Below are 17,318 nucleotides of genomic sequence, written 5' to 3'. Positions count from 1 at the left end.
GGGGTAAGGGCCATGCCAGCCCCAGCTTTCTCTACCCACCCCCATCACCAGGCAGGACAGAAGCCGTACCAGCCCCAGCTCTCCTCCACAACCCCCATGCCTCTCTCCACTTGCTCACCCTCCTGCCTCGCCAGGCCTGGCTCTCCCACCCTGGCCACAAGGGGGTTGGGCAAGGCCAAGGCAGGAGCACCTGGGGGAGGGGGGGAAGGGAGGAAAGAGGCCGTGTGGCACCAACCCCCCAAGCACCAAAGAGAGGGGGGATGGCGGGAGGGAGGAAGAGAAGAGGCAGACAGGATGCAGGGCGATGTGATAACGTCACTCTGTCGTCCTTCAGGAAAAGTTTTTTTTAAATATATAACCCCCTCTTTTACAGATGGGGGAATAGAGGTACAAAAAAGTGACTTGCATAAAATCACAGCAAATCAATGACAAATCACAGATCTCTGTACTCCTATTTCAGCTCCCTACTCACATGTCCACAATGCCTCCCATATACAGTTTAAAGTTACATAATTTACTGACCTTCAGAATCTAAGCATCTTTCAAATTTCAAGGATAATTGATAGGTATCAAAACACCGGATCCTTGGCTTATATGTTCCTGCAAAACAGTTTTATCCTTGACATAAGCAAATCAAAGAATATGTTTTCAAAACAATTAGCTAAACGGCCAGGTCTTAAGTATGCACTGTGTTTACTTTTGCTGTTATTTTAATTGTTGGAACCTTCAGCCCTAAAAAACAGTGGTAGCTGCTGCTAAGTGTGTGCAATTTTTTACAATCAAGCCAGGAAAGGGACATAATTTTAAGGACCTGTTTTTGAATACCTTGACCTTGAAGCTAGAGATTTAATCTGAAAACCACCCACATGTATATAAGCCCAAAACAACTGTCTATTTAACTGCATAGAACACTAATTATAACACTATATCCTTCCAATTAGTCTGAAAGGCTAAATCTCTCCACTGCATTAGGTTACTCGAGCCTGCTTAATCCGAATTCACATTTGTTATCTCTGTGAAGTTTAGTTGTAGTACTATGCCTCCATCTTTTTAAAGAATACTATATTTATTTAAAATAAGATACGAGTATTGTACAACAACAAACAACAGGAACATTTTAACCAAACTGACTGAAGTACTTAGATTTTCTTTATCATTAATGTGAGATTAATCAAGTGAAATATGCAGCTATCAAGTGAAATAGTATATTTCCATCACAAATAATATATGATTACATCAACCTGGGCAAATCCGTGAAACTGTACAGAGTTTCATTAATTTTTACTTTTGATTTGAAAAAAAAAAAATTCAAAATCAGGTTTAATTATTTATCCAAATTGGAATCATTCAATAGTTTGGTGTTCTCTAAGATTTTCGGTCAAATAACCTTAAAAATGCATTTTGAAAACCAGACTCATATGCACATAATGGATATAGGGATGTTAAGTAACGGTTAATTAGCTAATCGAGTAGTCAATGGAATTTCCATCGACTACTTAATTAGTCCATAAAGGGGGGTGCTCACTACCACCACCGCAACTCTGCATTTAAAATGTGGTAAGAGCCACCGGGCTCTTAACACATTTAACATGCATAGCCACAGCGGAGTTAGTTCTCACCAGCTCCTACGCCCTCCCCACCCTTGCTGCCTCAGACTACTCACTTACATTCCTAAATGGAAGTGTAAAAGGCAGATTCCATCTGCAAAATATCCCTTAATTAAACTCTATGAATACTCATGTGCTACAAAGTAGTGTTTTACAGAGTAGCATGATGTAAGCAAACTGAAAACACACCTGAACACTGACACTTAAGAATGATCTAGAAAGACTTCTCTCCAGTAAGGTACCCCCAGGTCCAGGTTTTCTAATAGTTTTAGCATATACATTTATTCAACTTACCAGCTGCCATAATATATTGTCCATCCTTTGATACCTTAATCTTTGTGCTAACTGTGGGCATGTCAAAATCTTGAATAAGTTCAATTCTTCTGCGAACATCTAAAGAGAAAACAGTCCTATTAAAGAAAACTGTTAACATCTTTTGTCTAACAGAAAACTTTACATAAGGCAATATAAAAAAACCCCAAAATGCTCATTTTAAGCATACTGAATATTTAATATAAGCAATACTGCTTCCAAAAATACGCTGAATGATAAATTTACAAAATTAGTAAATCATGTCTCTTCAGTTACAGTACTTTAACACAATTATAGTACAGACAAGTGTGTTAAATAGCTTTTTAACGTACAAAATCGAGACATCATATACTGCAGTTTCCCCCAGTCTTTTGGGGCTCAGGATCCAGTTGTAAATGTTTAGTTTGGACCTCCCTGGTCTGGCTCCCTTGGAACCTGACTAGTCTCAAAGGAGTGAGTTTGTTGGACCAGAGGAGGTTGGCCCCTTGGGCCACAGGCTCCATCCTGGAATCACTGGGGCTCCATGGCTAGCTGCTCCTTGCCAGGGCTCTCTGGTCTGGCAACATCAGTAATGCCTGAGCCAGAGAGGTTCAACCAGTAGCTTTTCATGACACAGTAAATAAACTTGGGGGTATTTTCATTTGGATTCTGCCTGGCACTCTCACTCCACAGTGGCAGCTCCTTCAGCGGTTGTGCTGTGGGCCTGTCTGGGCTTGGCTCTCCATTCCAAGCTCTGAAGTGCTGCTAAGGTTTGGCCCCACCACCTGGACAGGACCAAGTCTGTGCTTGTGGGTTATAATCTACCTTCTTGGGTGGCTGTGCCACTCATTCAAATTTGGCCTACCCAAATGCCTGTCAACATGACAGCTGGGCTTAACCTGAGTGGGGCCAGGACTCCAAAGGTTTCCTGGAACACGAAGATGAGCCCAGCCAGCTCCAAAGTACAGGAGCCACAGGAGTTGCCATGCAACCCTCTGAGACATTCTGGCAACCTGATTTTGGATCCTGAGCCACAGGCTGAGAAATCCTGATGCAGATCGAGATTCTTTGATCCAGCAACATCCATGGTCCGGCACAGATGTTGCAGGACCAGAGTCCTGGTTAAGGGTCAGCGGCAAGGACCCCTGCAGGGCCAGTAGGGCATTGGGCTGCCCGCAACAAGCTGATGGTGAGGCCACACAACACATGGCAGCAGGCAGTGGAGTTAGGAGCCATGGTAGCTCAGCAGGGTCCCGGAGCCCTGGCATGCAGGGCTGTCGGGTGAGGTCAGCAGGGCAGCGGGGCCAATAGAAAGTGGAGGGCTGACCAGGAGGCCAGCAGCCGGGCCAGAGGTGCCAGTGACAGGAGTCCAGAAACAACCTCCCCCGGTCCAGCAAAATCCCTCATCTGATTCTAGTCAGGTGCCGGACCAGCACGATCCAACCTGTATAGTGCATCACATCACCCTTCCTTACGGACTCAAGCAATAAAACTTCAAAATATTCCTATTATAGATTTCCATGTGGTAGTTACCACTATGGTATTTATGCCAAAAAGAAGATAGCATAAAAATCCCGAGTAAAGAGATGTTTTGTTAGTCTCCCTTGCTCTAGGCAAAGGAGCATGACTGTGTATAGCTACAAATTTTTGTTGGTGGGTGTTTTTGTTTGTTTGGGACAAGAAAAGGAGGTTTTAATTAAAACGTGGATTTTCACTTTGAGTTGAACAACAGAACTTGATGGCAGGACTTCTTGCCAGAAAAGAATGTTCTGTTATCTGCTCTTGGCACTTAGAATTGTGGGTGTAAACAGCTACATTGTCCTTCAGAATCACAGTTGTCACATTTCCGATTCAGATACAATCTGATTGTAATGAATATGTAAAAGTGATCCATCAAGAACATTGAATAATTCCTCCATTCAAGATTGCTTATGAAGAAATTTACTTCTTGATACTCTCCCAACTCTCCCAACCTAAATTATATTTACTGTAACTCTTTTGTATAGAGATGGCTGACAGCTATCTACATGTTCAAGATATAATTATAGTTCTTAAATCACTTTATAAACTGCAGCCCATTAACAGTATATGTTAAAGACAACCTACCCACATTTTTCTTTTGTAGTGCTCTCTTCTTTCTATCAGAAAGCCACTGTAAGAAAAGAAAAACAATTACTGTCAATATTAATTTAAAGTGCTAGGAGAAAAGAAAGCCATTTTTGCCAGTGAAACAATCTTAGGATGCAATAGGCAAATTAATTCTTTTTCTGGTCATTGTGCTATATATAGCAAAGCAAGCATTTCCATGAATATACTGAATTTCAAACTTATGAAAAAAAGTAATTGAAAAGCTGAGTGTACTGTTAGTCTCTCAATATTCACCTGATTATTATAGCTACTTACATTCAGAATGTTTATCTTTTGCAATCAGAGCAGTAAGTTACACATTTTTTTCCAAATAAAATCTCAAGATCCATAGCCCCCGCAAAATAGCTTTGCCATCAACTCTAGCCTTGTCTAGATGACACTTGAAGAATTGCTGTTAACACAACACGCACATTTTAACAGTTCATTGCACCTACCTGTAACTCAAACTGTTTAGCATGTGTAAAAGTATATAAACTTCAGAGTTTATGGTAAACTTTTGGAATGTATCAGTTAGCATGTGCTAGCAAACATGCCGGGAACACAACTTTTGTCAAACCACATGTTACAATACCAAAATTTAGAACAGCAATCTAGAAAAAAATGAGACACAGAATGTAGAATGATTACACTCCACAAATATGTAAAAGGTCATTATTGGGGCAGTGACAGTAAACAGAGACTTCAGTCAAAATTATTGAAATTTTGTCATTAGACAAATATTTTGTCTCCAGTATTCTTCACTTTGTCCTATTTCTATGTCTCCCAGATTAAGGATTTAAAATTGAGGTTACCTGGCTAATTGGGTAGTTGATACAATTTGTATCGACGATACAAGTAATTGATAAGGCCCTATCAGCAGACCTGCTGAGGGAGTAGCTTTAGGAGCTGGCACATGCCGGCTCAGGGAGCCACCCACACTGCAAGTCTGCATTTTAAATGTAGCAAGAGCTTCCAGGCTGGGCTCTTACTACATATAAAATGCAGAGGCGCAGGATCCCAGACCAGAGTGAGCTGGGGCCAGCCTTGTCCACCACGAACAGGGACTGCTCCCAGGGTTGGCTACGGGCAGGGACTGCTCCAGCAGCAGCCGCTGGCTGAGGCCAGCCCTGTCGGCTGCAAACAGAGGCTGCTCCAGCACCAGCCCATATTCACAGTGGCCAGGGCTGGCTGTGGCTTGGGGCTGCTCTGCGTGCAACCATCCTGGGCTGCCACGAACAGGGGCTACTGCTGGAGCAGCCTTTGCCCACGGCGAGCCTCGGCCTGCTGTAGGCAGAGGCTGCTTCACAGCAGCCTCCCCTATAGGCAGCGGTGGGGGGAAGCAGGCAGCAACGCAGAAAGTGCTGGGGGGAACCCAGCTTTTAAGCTTCCTTCTCCCAACACTGGCTCCTGCCCCGACTCCCTTGCTTGCTGCTTCTCAGAGGCAGCAAGGGTGTGTGTGGGGGGGGAGCGAGGAGCTTATACTTATTATTGGGTAGTCGACTAGTCAACTACTCACTAACATCCCTATCCCAGATGATATCAGTGACACACACAGACACATATATGAAGGGGACACTATCAATGTAAAACCTGATTTTTTTTCAGTCAAAAAAGTAAACAATGTTGGGACTCATTAAGAAAGGGATACAGAAGAAGAACGAAAATATCATATTGCCTCTATATAAATCCATGGTATGTCCACATCTTGAATAGTGTATGGAGATGTGGCTGCCCCCATCTCAAAAAGATATATCAGAATTGGAAAAGATTCAGAAAAGGGCAAGAAAAATGATTGTGGGTATGGAACTGCCATATGAGGAGAATCCCTAAAAATTCCTTAAAATTCCTAAAATTGGAAATCCCTAAAGGTATACAACAGAGATCAATAAAATCATGATATAAAATCTACTGCAAAGTCATGGGCTACGCCTAGATTGGCATGATTTTCCTCAAATGCTTTTAACGGAAAAGTTTTCTGTTAAAAACATTTGCGGAAAAGAGCGTCTAGATTGGCACGGATGCTTTTCTGCAAAAGCACTTTTTGCGGAAAAGCGTCCGTGCCAATCTAGACGCGCTTTTCCGCAAAAAAAGCTCTGATCGCCATTTTCGCAATCAGGGCTTTTTTGCGTAAAACAAATCTGAGCTGTCTACACTGGCCCTTTTGCGCAAAAGCACTTTTGCACGAACGGGAGCAGCATAGTATTTCCGCAAGAAGCACTGATTTCAGACAATAGGAAGTCAGTGTTCTTGCGGAAATTCAAGCGGCCAGTGTAGACAGCTGGCAAGTTTTTCCACCAAAGCAGATGCTTTTGTGGAAAAACTTGCCGGTCCATGGTGTGGAAAAATTAGATGAGGAAGTACTATTTACTTTTTCCTCCTACCACAAGAACTGCTAGAGCAGACACTCTAAGTCAGTGGTCACCAACCAGTAGATAGAGATCTACTAGTTGATCTTTGAGCCTCCAAAAGGTGATCCTGGAGGAGGTAGACGAGGCTTTCTTCAGAGAACTGAGAGAAGTTTCCAGATCACAGGACCTGGTTCTCAAAGGGGACTTTTATCACCTTGACATCTGTTGGGAGACAAATACAGCCACACACAGACAATCCAGGAAGTTTTTGGAGAATGCTGGGGATAACTTCCTGGTACAAGTGCTGAAGGAACCAACCAGGGGCCATGCGCAAGCTTAACCTGCTGCTCACAAACTGGGAGGAACTAGTAGGGGAAGTAGAGGTGGGTGACAAACTGGGAAGTAATGATCATGAAATGGTAGATTTCAGGATCCTAACCAAAGGAAGAAAGGAGAGCAGCAAAATACATACCCTGGACTTCAGAACAGCAGACTTGGACTCCCTCAGAGAACTGATGGGCAGGATTCCCTGGGATGCTAACAAGAAGGGGAGCTGACAGTATTTTAAAGAAGCCTTATTGAAGGCACAGGAACAAACCATCCCGAAGCGCAGTAAAAAAAAGCAAATATGGTAGGCAACCAGACTGGCTTACCAGGGAAATCCTTGGTAAGCTTAAACATAAAATGGAAGCTTACAAGAAGTGGAAACTTGGACAGATGATTAGGGAGGAGTATAAATATATTGCTCGAGAATGCAGGGGAGTAATCAGGAAGGCAAAAGTTCAATTGAAATTGCAGCTAGCAAGGGATGTGAAGGGTAACAAAAAGGGTTTCTACAGGCATGTTAGCAATAAGAGGATGATCAGAGAGGATGTGGGGCCCTTACTGGATGAGGAAGGTAACCTAGTGACAGATGATATTGGAAAAGCTAAAGTACTCAATGCTTTCTTTGCCTCTGTCTTTACAGACAAGGTCAGCTCCCAGACTAATGCACTGCATTGCCTAGTATGGGAAGGAAGTGGACAGCCCTTGGTGGGGAAAGAACAGGTTATGAACCATTTATAAAAGCTAAACATGCACAAATCCATGGGTCCAGATTTAATGCATCCGAGGGTACCGAGGGAGTTGGCAAATGTCATTGCAGAGCCTTTGGCCATTATCTATGAAAATTAGGGAGAGATCCCGGATGATTGGAAAAAGGCAAATGCAGTGCCCATCTTTAAAGAAGGGAAGGACAATCCAGGGAACTACAGACCAATCAGCCTTACCTCAGTCCCCAGAAAAATCATGGAGGGGATCCTCAAGGAATCCATTTTGAAGCGCTTGGAAGAAGGGAAAGTGATCAGGAATAGTCAAAATGCATTCACAAAGGACAAGTCATGCCTGACCAATCTGATTAGCTTCTATGATGAGGTAACTGGCTCTGTGGATATGGGAAAGTCAGTGGATGTGATATACCTTGACTTTAGCAAAGCTTCTGATACGGTCTCCCATAATATTCTTGCCAGCAAGTTAAGGGAGTATGGATTGGATAAATGGACTATAAGATGGATAGAAAGCTGGCCAAACTGTCGGGCCCAATGTCAGGTTGGTGCTCAGTTTCTAGTGGAGTGCTCAAAGGATCGGTTCTAGGACTGGTTTTGTTCAACATCCTTATTAATGACCTGGATGAGGGGATGGATTGCACCCTCAGCAAGTTTGCAGATGACACTAAGGGGAGAAGAAGATAGGAATAGGGTCCAGCGTGACCTAGACAGATTAGAGGATTGGGCCAGAAGAAATCTGATAAGGTTCAACAAGAACAAGTGTAGAGTCCTGCACTTGGGAGGGAAGAATCCCAAGCATTGTTACAGGCTAGGGACTGACTGGCTAAGTAGCAGTTCAACAGAAAAGGACCTAGGGATTACACTGGATGAAAAGCTGGATATGAGTCAACAGTGTGTTCTTGTAGGCAAGAAGGCTAATGGCATATTAGGTTGCATTAGGAGGAGCATTGCCAGCAGATCTGGAGAAGTGATTATTCCCCTTTATTTGACTCTGGTGAGGCCACATCTGGAATACTGTGTCCAGTTCTGGGTCTCCCACTATAGAAAGAATGTGGATGCACTGGAGAGGGTCCAGCAAAGGACAACCAAAATGATTAGGGGCTGGAGCACATAACCTATAGGGAGAGACTGAGGAATTTGGGTTTATGTAGTCTACAGAAGAGAAGAGTGAGGGGGGATTTGATAGCAGCCTTCAACTTCCTGAAGGGAGGTTCCAAGGAGGATAGAGAAAGGCTGTTCACAGTAGTGACTGATGGCAGAGCAAGGAGCAATGATCTCAAGTTACAGTGGGGGAGGTCTAGGTTGGATATTAGGAAAAACTATTTCACTAGGATAGTGAAGTACTGGAATGGGTTACCTAGGGAGATAGTGGTTTTTAAGTCTCAGCTGGACAAAACAGTGGCTGGGTTGATTTAGTTGGGATTGGTCCTGCCTAGAGCAAGGGGCTGGACCTGATGACCTCCTGAGCTCTCTTCCAGCTCTATGATTGAGGTGGGAGGGATGACATAGTGAGCACCGGTGGGGCCTCAGAGAAGGGGTTCAAAGGAAGCAGGACTAGGGTATTTGTGATTAAGGTTGACCTTGGATTGCAGTTAAATTTAAAAAGTGATCATGTGTTTAAAAAGGTTGGAGCCCCCTGCTCTAAGTGGATTAGAAAGGGCTCTTCCGTTAAATGAAGCAAAATGCAGGACAACGTAGCACTTTAAAGACTAACAAGATGGTTTATTAGATGATGAGCTTTCGTGGGCCAGACCCACTTCCTCAGATCAAATAGTGGAAGAAAGTAGTCACAACCATATATACCAAAGGATACAATTAAAAAAAAATGAAGAAATATGAAAAGGACAAATCACATTGCAGAACAGGAGGGGGATGCAGGAGGGGGGGGAGGAAGGAAGGTAAGTGTCTGTGAACTGATGATATTAGAGGTAGGGAGAGTGGGATGTTTGTGAGTTAATGGTATTACAGGTGATAATTGGGGAAACTATCTTGGTAATGGGTGAGATAGTTCAAACGTTTGTTGAGTCCTTTTTGGAAAGTGTCGAATTTTAACATGAATGACAGTTCAGAGGATTCCCTTTCAAGTGCAGATGTAAAAGGTCTTTGTAGCAGAATGCAGGTGGCTAAGTCATTGAGAGAGTTAAATGAGTAACTCCAGCCCCTGCAAGCGGTAAGATCTGTGCAGCAGGTCATGGAGCTACCCACACCGACACTTCGGTTGGCGGAATTTACTTCGCTCAAGGGAGTCTCTCGTCCACACCCGAGCCACAAAACGTACATGGCCTAAAACTGTAGCGCGTACACAGCCTCGATCCACCCCGCCCCGCCGTTAAGAGGTCCGCTCACGAAGGCTGGAAAGTCTCTCGCCCCGGCTTGTGCATTCGGCCCCCGGGTTTGTCTAGAAAGTTGCAGTCGCGCCTGTTATTCGAGCAGCTCTTCCAGCGGACAGCGCCCCGCCCCCAAGCCGGCAGCAACCGCCGCCGCGCTCCTCGGTCGGCTTGGCGCAGAGCGCGTGGAGGGGGCCAAGCCGCGCCTGGCGGGAGGGGCGGGGCCCGGCGGCTGAGTGGCGAGGGGGGGGGCTCTCCCGGTGGGGAGACGCCGTCGCGGGTCCCGCATGGGGCACGGCGGGGGCGGGGCTCTGCCCTCTCTCACCTCGGGCAGGCTCCGGCCCGCGCTCAGGCTGTAGATCTTCACCTCGTTGAGGCTGGAGACCTGCATGGCCGCCGCCTGCTCCGACACCCCGCCGGGTCGCTGGGCGAGCGGAAGCCACGGGGGGGAGGGGGATGCACGCGTTCCCCCAGCCCACGCGCCGTGACTTCCGGCTTCCCTTTGACCCGGTAGTGACGCGTGAACTTCCCGTAGGGGCTGAGAAGTCGCCGTGACAGTCCTACCCCAGCGCTCTCTCGGCCAGGGGCTCAAAGCGCGGGTCTGGCTGCGGCTTCCAGCGTGTCCCCTCCCCGCTGGACACCGGGGCGGGGTAGCGGCGGTAGCTGAGGGCGGGCGCTTGGAGCCGAGCCGGGGGCGAGGCAGGAAAGGCCGCAGGCGGAAGGGCTCCGCTACGTAGCGCGGCGGACCCTGGCAGCCCGGCCCCAAGCAGCTGCTCGGGGCGGCCCCCTACGATCTGACCTCGGGCCTCTCGCTGCCCGCGTGCGGAGCGCGCGTTCCTGTTTGCCCCTTTCTCGGGCGTTAAGAGCGAGTCAGTCAGTTCGCCTGGGTTTAATCCTCTCCGTAGTGGTACAAGTATCAGAGGGGTAGACGTGTTAATCTGAATCTGCAAAACCGGCGAGGAGTCCTGTGGCACCTTATAGACTAACTGAAGTGTAGGAGCATAAGCTTTCGTGGGCAAAGACCCACTTCGTCAGATGCATGCATCTGACGAAGTGGGTCTTTGCCCACGAAAGCTTATGCTCCTACACTTCAGTTAGTCTATAACAGGGGTGTCCAAACTTTTTTCAAAGAGGGCCAGATTTGATGAAGTGAACATGCGTGAGGGCCGACCATTTTGCCTGACATTCTTTGAACCATTAAAATTAAATGCAAATTAACTATTTTATGCAAAGTTTATTGCAAACGGCAAACGACATAACACCAACTATACATGTTGTGTCCAAATATATTTATAACTGATTTAGACCAACTGACATTAACTGAGATTTTACAATGTATTCATCTCAATTGAAAAAAAAACTTGCCTACACTAATGTGAAGGGTGAAACTGAGATCTGGACTGCAGTACATAGGCTAGGTCTGGTTCAAAGGCAGTGGTTTTGATGCGCAAAATGTCACGCAGGTGAGAGTCACTTAGTCTTGTCCTCACGTGGTTCTTGTTACAGTTCATAGCAGAGAATGTCTTCTCACACATATATGTTGAGCCAAACAAGCTCAGCATTTTCTTAGCCAATGTTCGAATCTCTTGAAACCGGCTCTTATCCAGTTGGCGGTAAAAGTTCACAAGAGAGAGCTGTTGGTGACGACTGCGTAACTCGCTGTCACAATGCAGCTCAATGAGCTCGAGCTGCAGCTGATCTGGAGCATCATCGGGGTCAACAGAGAATGGAGAGGAGAAAAGGCTGATCTCCTTTTCAATAGCTGCAAAGTCCTGAAAGCACCGTTTAAACTCCCCAGCCAGAGATGCAATGTCTGCTGCATACCTGCTCGTTTGCGCACTGATATTGTCCTGTGGAAAACTGTTCATTATTTCCTGCAACGCTGAAAAATGTATGGTATTGGGCTGTGTTTGTGACAACTGCCTTATGAAAAGTTGCAGCTTTGTCCCAAAGGCTTTGAGGTGTGAATAAAGCTGGTTCACCGCTGCATCTTTCCCCTGAAGACTCGTGTTCAGTACATTCAGATGCTTTGTTATGTCAACTAGAAACCCCAAATCAGCCAGCCAAATAGGATCAGATAGTTCTCGCATTGGTTGTCCCTTTGTTTCCAAGAATTCTCCGATTTCCTTTCTGAGAGAGTAGAAACGCTGCAGTGCAGACCCCCGACTGAGCCATCTTACATCATTGTGATATAAAACATCTTCGTATTCAGCCTGGATGTCCAGTAGAAACTGTTTAAACTGGCGGTGGCACAGGGCTTTAGAGCGAATAAAATTAATAGTCTTTAGCACCGGTTTCATAACATGATCATATTTGAGATGTTTAGCACAGAGAACTTGCTGATGAATGATACAATGGAGTTTAATAGCTTTGCCTCCTTCTTCGATCACTTTGTTACAGATTAGGGTTGATAATCCACTTCGTTCACCAACCATGGCAGGTGCCCCATCAGTAATAATCCCAGTAACTTTGTTCCAAGGCAGTTTCATGTCATCTATGGCGGAACTAACAGAAACAAATATATCTTTTCCTCTTGTTTGGTCCGTGAGGCTCTGGAGGTCAAGTAGCTCTTCAGTCACATTCATTTCATCGTCCACCCCTCTCATAAAAATCAGCAACTGAGCTGTGTCAGATAGGTCCGTGCTTTCATCACAGGCTATTGAAAAGAAGTCAAAATCCACTCCTTTGGATGTCAACTGTCTCTTAATATCTGATGAAATCTCCTCAATTCTCCGTGCTACAGTGTTACGAGCCAGGCAAATGTTGGCAAACTCTTGCTTCTTCTCGGGACAGATATTCTCAACCATTTTCATAACGCATTCTTTGATAAAGTCACCCTCAGCAAAAGATTTGCAATTTTTAGCAATTAACGTTGCCACCTCATAGCTCGCCCTTGTGGCATTTTCATTTGACTCACGGGCTCTTATGAAAAATTTCTGTTGTGACATTAAAACAGCTTCAAGTTGCTTCAACTTTTTACTGCGGTCGTGCCCTGTTAGCTTGTCGTATGTGCTATGTCTCGACTGGTAGTGTCTCTTGAAAATTAAATTCCTTATAAACAGCCACAGTCTCTTGGCATATCAGACAAACACAGTGATTCTCTATTTCAGTGAAGAAATATTCCACTTTCCACCTGTCCTGGAAGCGGCGGCCCTCACTGTCAACTTTCCTTCTCTTATTTACAGTCGCCATTTTTTTTAATTGACCAGAAGGGGAAGGGATCATGTGAGCGCAGTGCCAGAGGTTTAATACACTGCCCAAGTAATACACTGCACTAATACACTGCCCAACAAGAATTCTCTTGCCTTTGTGGCTGTTTGTGGCGAAGTCTCTAATGATGAGCTCCACGTGCCTGAGCCCGTTTGTGGCGAAGTCTCTAATGTTCGCAGCTCCACGTGTCTGAGCCCGCCAGGAAGCTGACAGTGCGCAGGGCCAATCGCAGATACTGAGCTTGAGCAGCTGCGGAGTCCATCCCTGCACTCTCAGCCCCAAGGTAGAGGGCTTGCAGGGTCAGAGGCGGGCGGAGAGCGCAGGGCACGCTGGCCTCACGGCGGCCCGGGGGCAGGGCGAACCCATAGCCAAGCGGGGGAGCAGGGCTGTGGACGTGCCCTACATGGTGGACTTTAGGACCGCAGCGGCCGCCATGGACGGCGGCAGAGCGGCCGGAAGCGGCGTCAGTCAGAGGAGTGCCGGGGAGCCTGGAGAGGGGCAGGAAGCGGGGGCTGTTCCTGCACTCTCAGCCCCAAATCGGAGTGCAGGGGCAGGGTTTGGGACCGTGGCAGCGGCGGCGGTGGCCCGAAGCGGCGCGCTGAGCGCGCCAGTTAAAAAAAGCACCGGGGAGCCGGGAGAAGCGGGGGGCCGTATTAAATCCGACCGCGGGCCGCATTTGGCCCGCGGGCCGGACTTTGGACATGCCTGGTCTATAAGGTGCCACAGGACTCCTCGTCGTAGTGGTACAGACCCCTAATGGGGCGTTTAATCTTCAGGTCCTTCTCTGTCAATGAGCTGTTCGCTATAACCGTGTGTAAGTACGGTGATGAATGCACTAGTCAGCCTATGTGGAAATTTTGTTTTATATTATTGAGTATTAGGGTATGGGCCTGCACACAGATAATTTCTCTCTCATAACATGTCCTGGGGGATGACAGAATGACATCATCTGTGTCCACAGGCTGGGGGCCTAGGCACCGGTGGTGAAAGCCCAGCTGGGGAAGGGTGGGCAGGCCAGCAACACTCTGCTCTTGGGGCCAAGCCCCACCCATTCCCCACCTGCCGCCTTTCAAAGATCCTGTAGTAGTCTGATTTTGAAAGCAGGTTACTACAATGTGCCTGAGTGCAGATACATCCAAGTGGGAATACAATATAAAATTTGTTCTTGCTAAATTCCTGACTGAAAAGAAGTTCTTCAGAGTTTTCAGGAGTTGCTGTGAAGATAATTGTCTAGGGTTATTTGCCATCTAGGAAAATCTTCAGGACCTGAACATTCCCATATTTGTGTCATTCAGTAGAACAAAAACTGTCTTTTGGCAACAAAACAGTGATAGTGTACACACTGCAACATGACTTTTGTTGTGAAAGATATCCAGTTGCAGCAACTAAAAATTTCCACCTCCATAAGGGACTTTTCTCCTTCCTCCCTTTACTGCTGACAATAAGGATGTTAGATATTGTTTAATTGAGTAATTGTGGAATCACACCAAAACTTATCAATTACACGATTATTGATGGTTCTGGGGATGGAGCTGGCAGGCAGTGCACTGTACAAGCATTCCCAGCTCCACTCCTGGGAAGCCCCCTTGAACCCTGAACTGTTGCCTCTGGTTTGTTTCATTGAAATTTGTCTCGATCAATAAAGGAAAATATTTGTAATGGTACAATGATTTTATTTTCTGTTCCATAACCTATAGCAATGACTTCAGTCCCAGGTATATGCTGTTCTAGCATTTTCTTGCATCCATTTGTGTTACATGGGATGTTAAATGGCATGCACCAGGGAAGCAACTACAAAAGAGGTAGATTTCAGTGTCCGTCATTGTCAAAGTGCTTCGTTAAAGCCTCCCTGATGTTAATAGCAGCCCTCTAGGCTCTTACAGCCCTAGTGTCAGGCTGCTCAAATTGCAATAAGGCACTGTGCCTCAATGCTCCAACCCTGAGCAAACATTTCACCTTTAGATTCATAGAGATTATGCAAAGTGCAGCATGCAACTATGAACATGGGAATGATCTCCTCCATAAGGTGTAGCCTTCCATAGAGACACTTTCATCTCCCGTATAATCTGCACATTCCATTTCCATGTGGCACTGGCTCAGCCTATTGTTAAAATGCTTCTTACTGCTATCCAGGTGCCCTGTGTCAGGTTTCATGAGCCATGGCTATAAGGGGTAAGCTGGGTCTCTCAGGGTTAATATGGGCGTTTCCATATCCCCCACTGCAAACATATGATCTAGAAAGAAAGTCCTCACTTGCAGTTTTCTGTACAAGCTGTTGTGCCTGAAGATGTGCATGTCATGCACCTTTCCAGACCATTCCATTTTGATGTCTGTGGAACACTTAACAGTGATCCACAAGTGCCTGCAGCACCATCAAGAAATATTCCTTCCTGTCGATGAACTTTGTGGCAAGGTGAGCTGGCACTAAATTGGAATAAATATGCTATCTATTGCCTCCTCCCCCAGTTAGGAAAGCCCATCTCCGCAAAGCCATCCAGTACGTCATGCACATTTCCCAGAGTCACAGTCCTCCATAGCAGAAAGTGATTTATTGCCCTGCACACTTGCAGTAGTGCAGCCCCAATGACAACTTCCCCACTTCAAATTGATTTGCAACAGAATGGTAGCAGTTAGGAGTCACCAGATTCCAGACAGCAATTGCCACACACTTCTCTACCAAGAGAACGGCTCTCATGTGGGTGTCCTTGTGCCACAGTTCGGGGGCCAGCTCACCACGCACCTCCAGAATGCTTTTTTATGCATCCTAAAGTTCTGTAGCCAGTGTTCTTCATCTCATATTAGCATGACAATGTGATTCCACCACTCAGATTTCCTAGCTGATTTCCCTAGCCCAAAAGTGACTGTCTACCCTATAACTGCTCTGTGAACATCAAATGCAATGACAGGTTGCTGCTGTCCATCTCACGCAGAATGTTGGCCATCTGCAAGTCTTCTTCTTCTGTAAGTAACTTCAAGAGTAACTGCTGCAAAGGGTGATGTCCTCGTAACACCAGACAGAACATAGGAGAGAAGTGTAGGATCTATGCTTTCTTACTGCAGATGCTGGAGTGCACAACAAAGAATGGCAGATGGAAAAATGACGTGAAAGGAAGCTGGAAACCCATGGAGGGCTGGGAAACACAGCAGTTTCCTGATGTTTTATATAGCCCCAAGATGTACTGCACTCTGTTCCATGTTCCCACAGTCCCAGCATCAGATGGCATCACCAGGCTCTGTGGGATACATGTCCATAGTGCATTGCTTGTACTTTTAATGAGGGAGCTAAAAATGTGGGCAAGATCTGTTGACAGAGGGAGCAAGAGTGAATAAACTTTAGCAACTTTTTTTTTTTGGTGAATTCTGCATGTCAACATTAGTTTCGGTGACAAAACTTTGTAATGTAGACACACCCTTAGACTGTGAGTTCCATACTACAGTTTCAACCAATTTGCCAGATATTAAAGCTAGTTATTGCCAGGATCACCTCTGAAGCATTTTTTAAAAATCAACATTACATTAGCAATCACCTGTCATCTGGTATTGAGGCTGATTTAAGCAACAAGTTACATATCACAGTTGTTAGTTCTGAAATTTCACAATTGAGTTTGAAACTTGGATGCATACCATCTGGTCCTAGTGACTTATTACTGTTTAAGTTATCAACTTGGTCCAGAACCTCTAGTGTTGACACCTCAGCCCAAGACAGGTCCTCAGATATAATAATGTAGTGCCTGTACTGAATATTTGAAGAATAAGTTATACAGACACATGCTGATGTGAAAAAAAAACAGGTAAGAGAAAGGCAGGCTACATGAGTGGACCAAAGGGAATGGGGAAAAATAAATTGTGACAGCAATGCAGGAAACCCAAGAAAAAATAAACTTGTGCTGTAGAACAGAAACAAATAAATATAGAAAAAAGGTATAAAATTACAATGTCAGAACATAGGAAGCATTAACATTTTTAAAAGATCTTAAAGATGGAAGTGCTTAACTACTTAGCATGTTATTAATTTCTGTGGGTTTTTTATTTTGCTATTTTAACAATTTAAGTAGCACCATGTTATTACATCATTTACCTTAGTTCAGGACAGTAAGTCATAAAAATACCATTTTAAAAATAAACGCACTTTAGTATTGAAACTACATTGAGAGTGGAGACCAAAGAATGGAGGAGCATGTGGGCAATCAGAACTGCAGATAAGAAAATTGTGATTTGCCATGAGGTTATATGTAGATATGTTGCAGTTACATAAGCTAACAAGGAATTCTTTCAAACACCAAAAACATATAAAAGATTCTGGGATTATGTATGTGTAAAATATTTCATTGAATCAAGTCTCCTCTGATTGCTCAGTACATC

At 45.3% G+C, this 17,318-nt stretch overlaps 1 protein-coding gene across 1 annotated transcript in view; it reads right to left on the bottom strand.

Moving 5' to 3' along the window:
* Positions 1-10,205, bottom strand: part of NOL10 (nucleolar protein 10) — a 94,327-nt gene extending 84,122 nt beyond the window's left edge. Inside the window, exons 1-4 of the mRNA XM_075923499.2 lie at positions 10,072-10,205; positions 4,005-4,050; positions 1,902-2,000; positions 523-600 (exon numbers count right to left, since the gene is read on the bottom strand). Coding sequence (XP_075779614.1) covers positions 523-600; positions 1,902-2,000; positions 4,005-4,050; positions 10,072-10,137 — 289 coding nt within the window. The 5' untranslated portion in view covers positions 10,138-10,205. The remainder of the gene's footprint in view (positions 1-522; positions 601-1,901; positions 2,001-4,004; positions 4,051-10,071) is intronic.
* Positions 10,206-17,318: the final 7,113 nt, after the last annotated feature.

This window comes from Pelodiscus sinensis, chromosome 3, assembly GCF_052426305.1.
Source record: "Pelodiscus sinensis isolate ZL-2025 chromosome 3, ASM5242630v1, whole genome shotgun sequence".
NCBI lineage: Eukaryota > Metazoa > Chordata > Testudines > Trionychidae > Pelodiscus > Pelodiscus sinensis.
The sequence above is the reverse complement of the archived record's forward strand: the minus strand, read 5'-3'. Positions and strand labels throughout refer to the sequence as shown.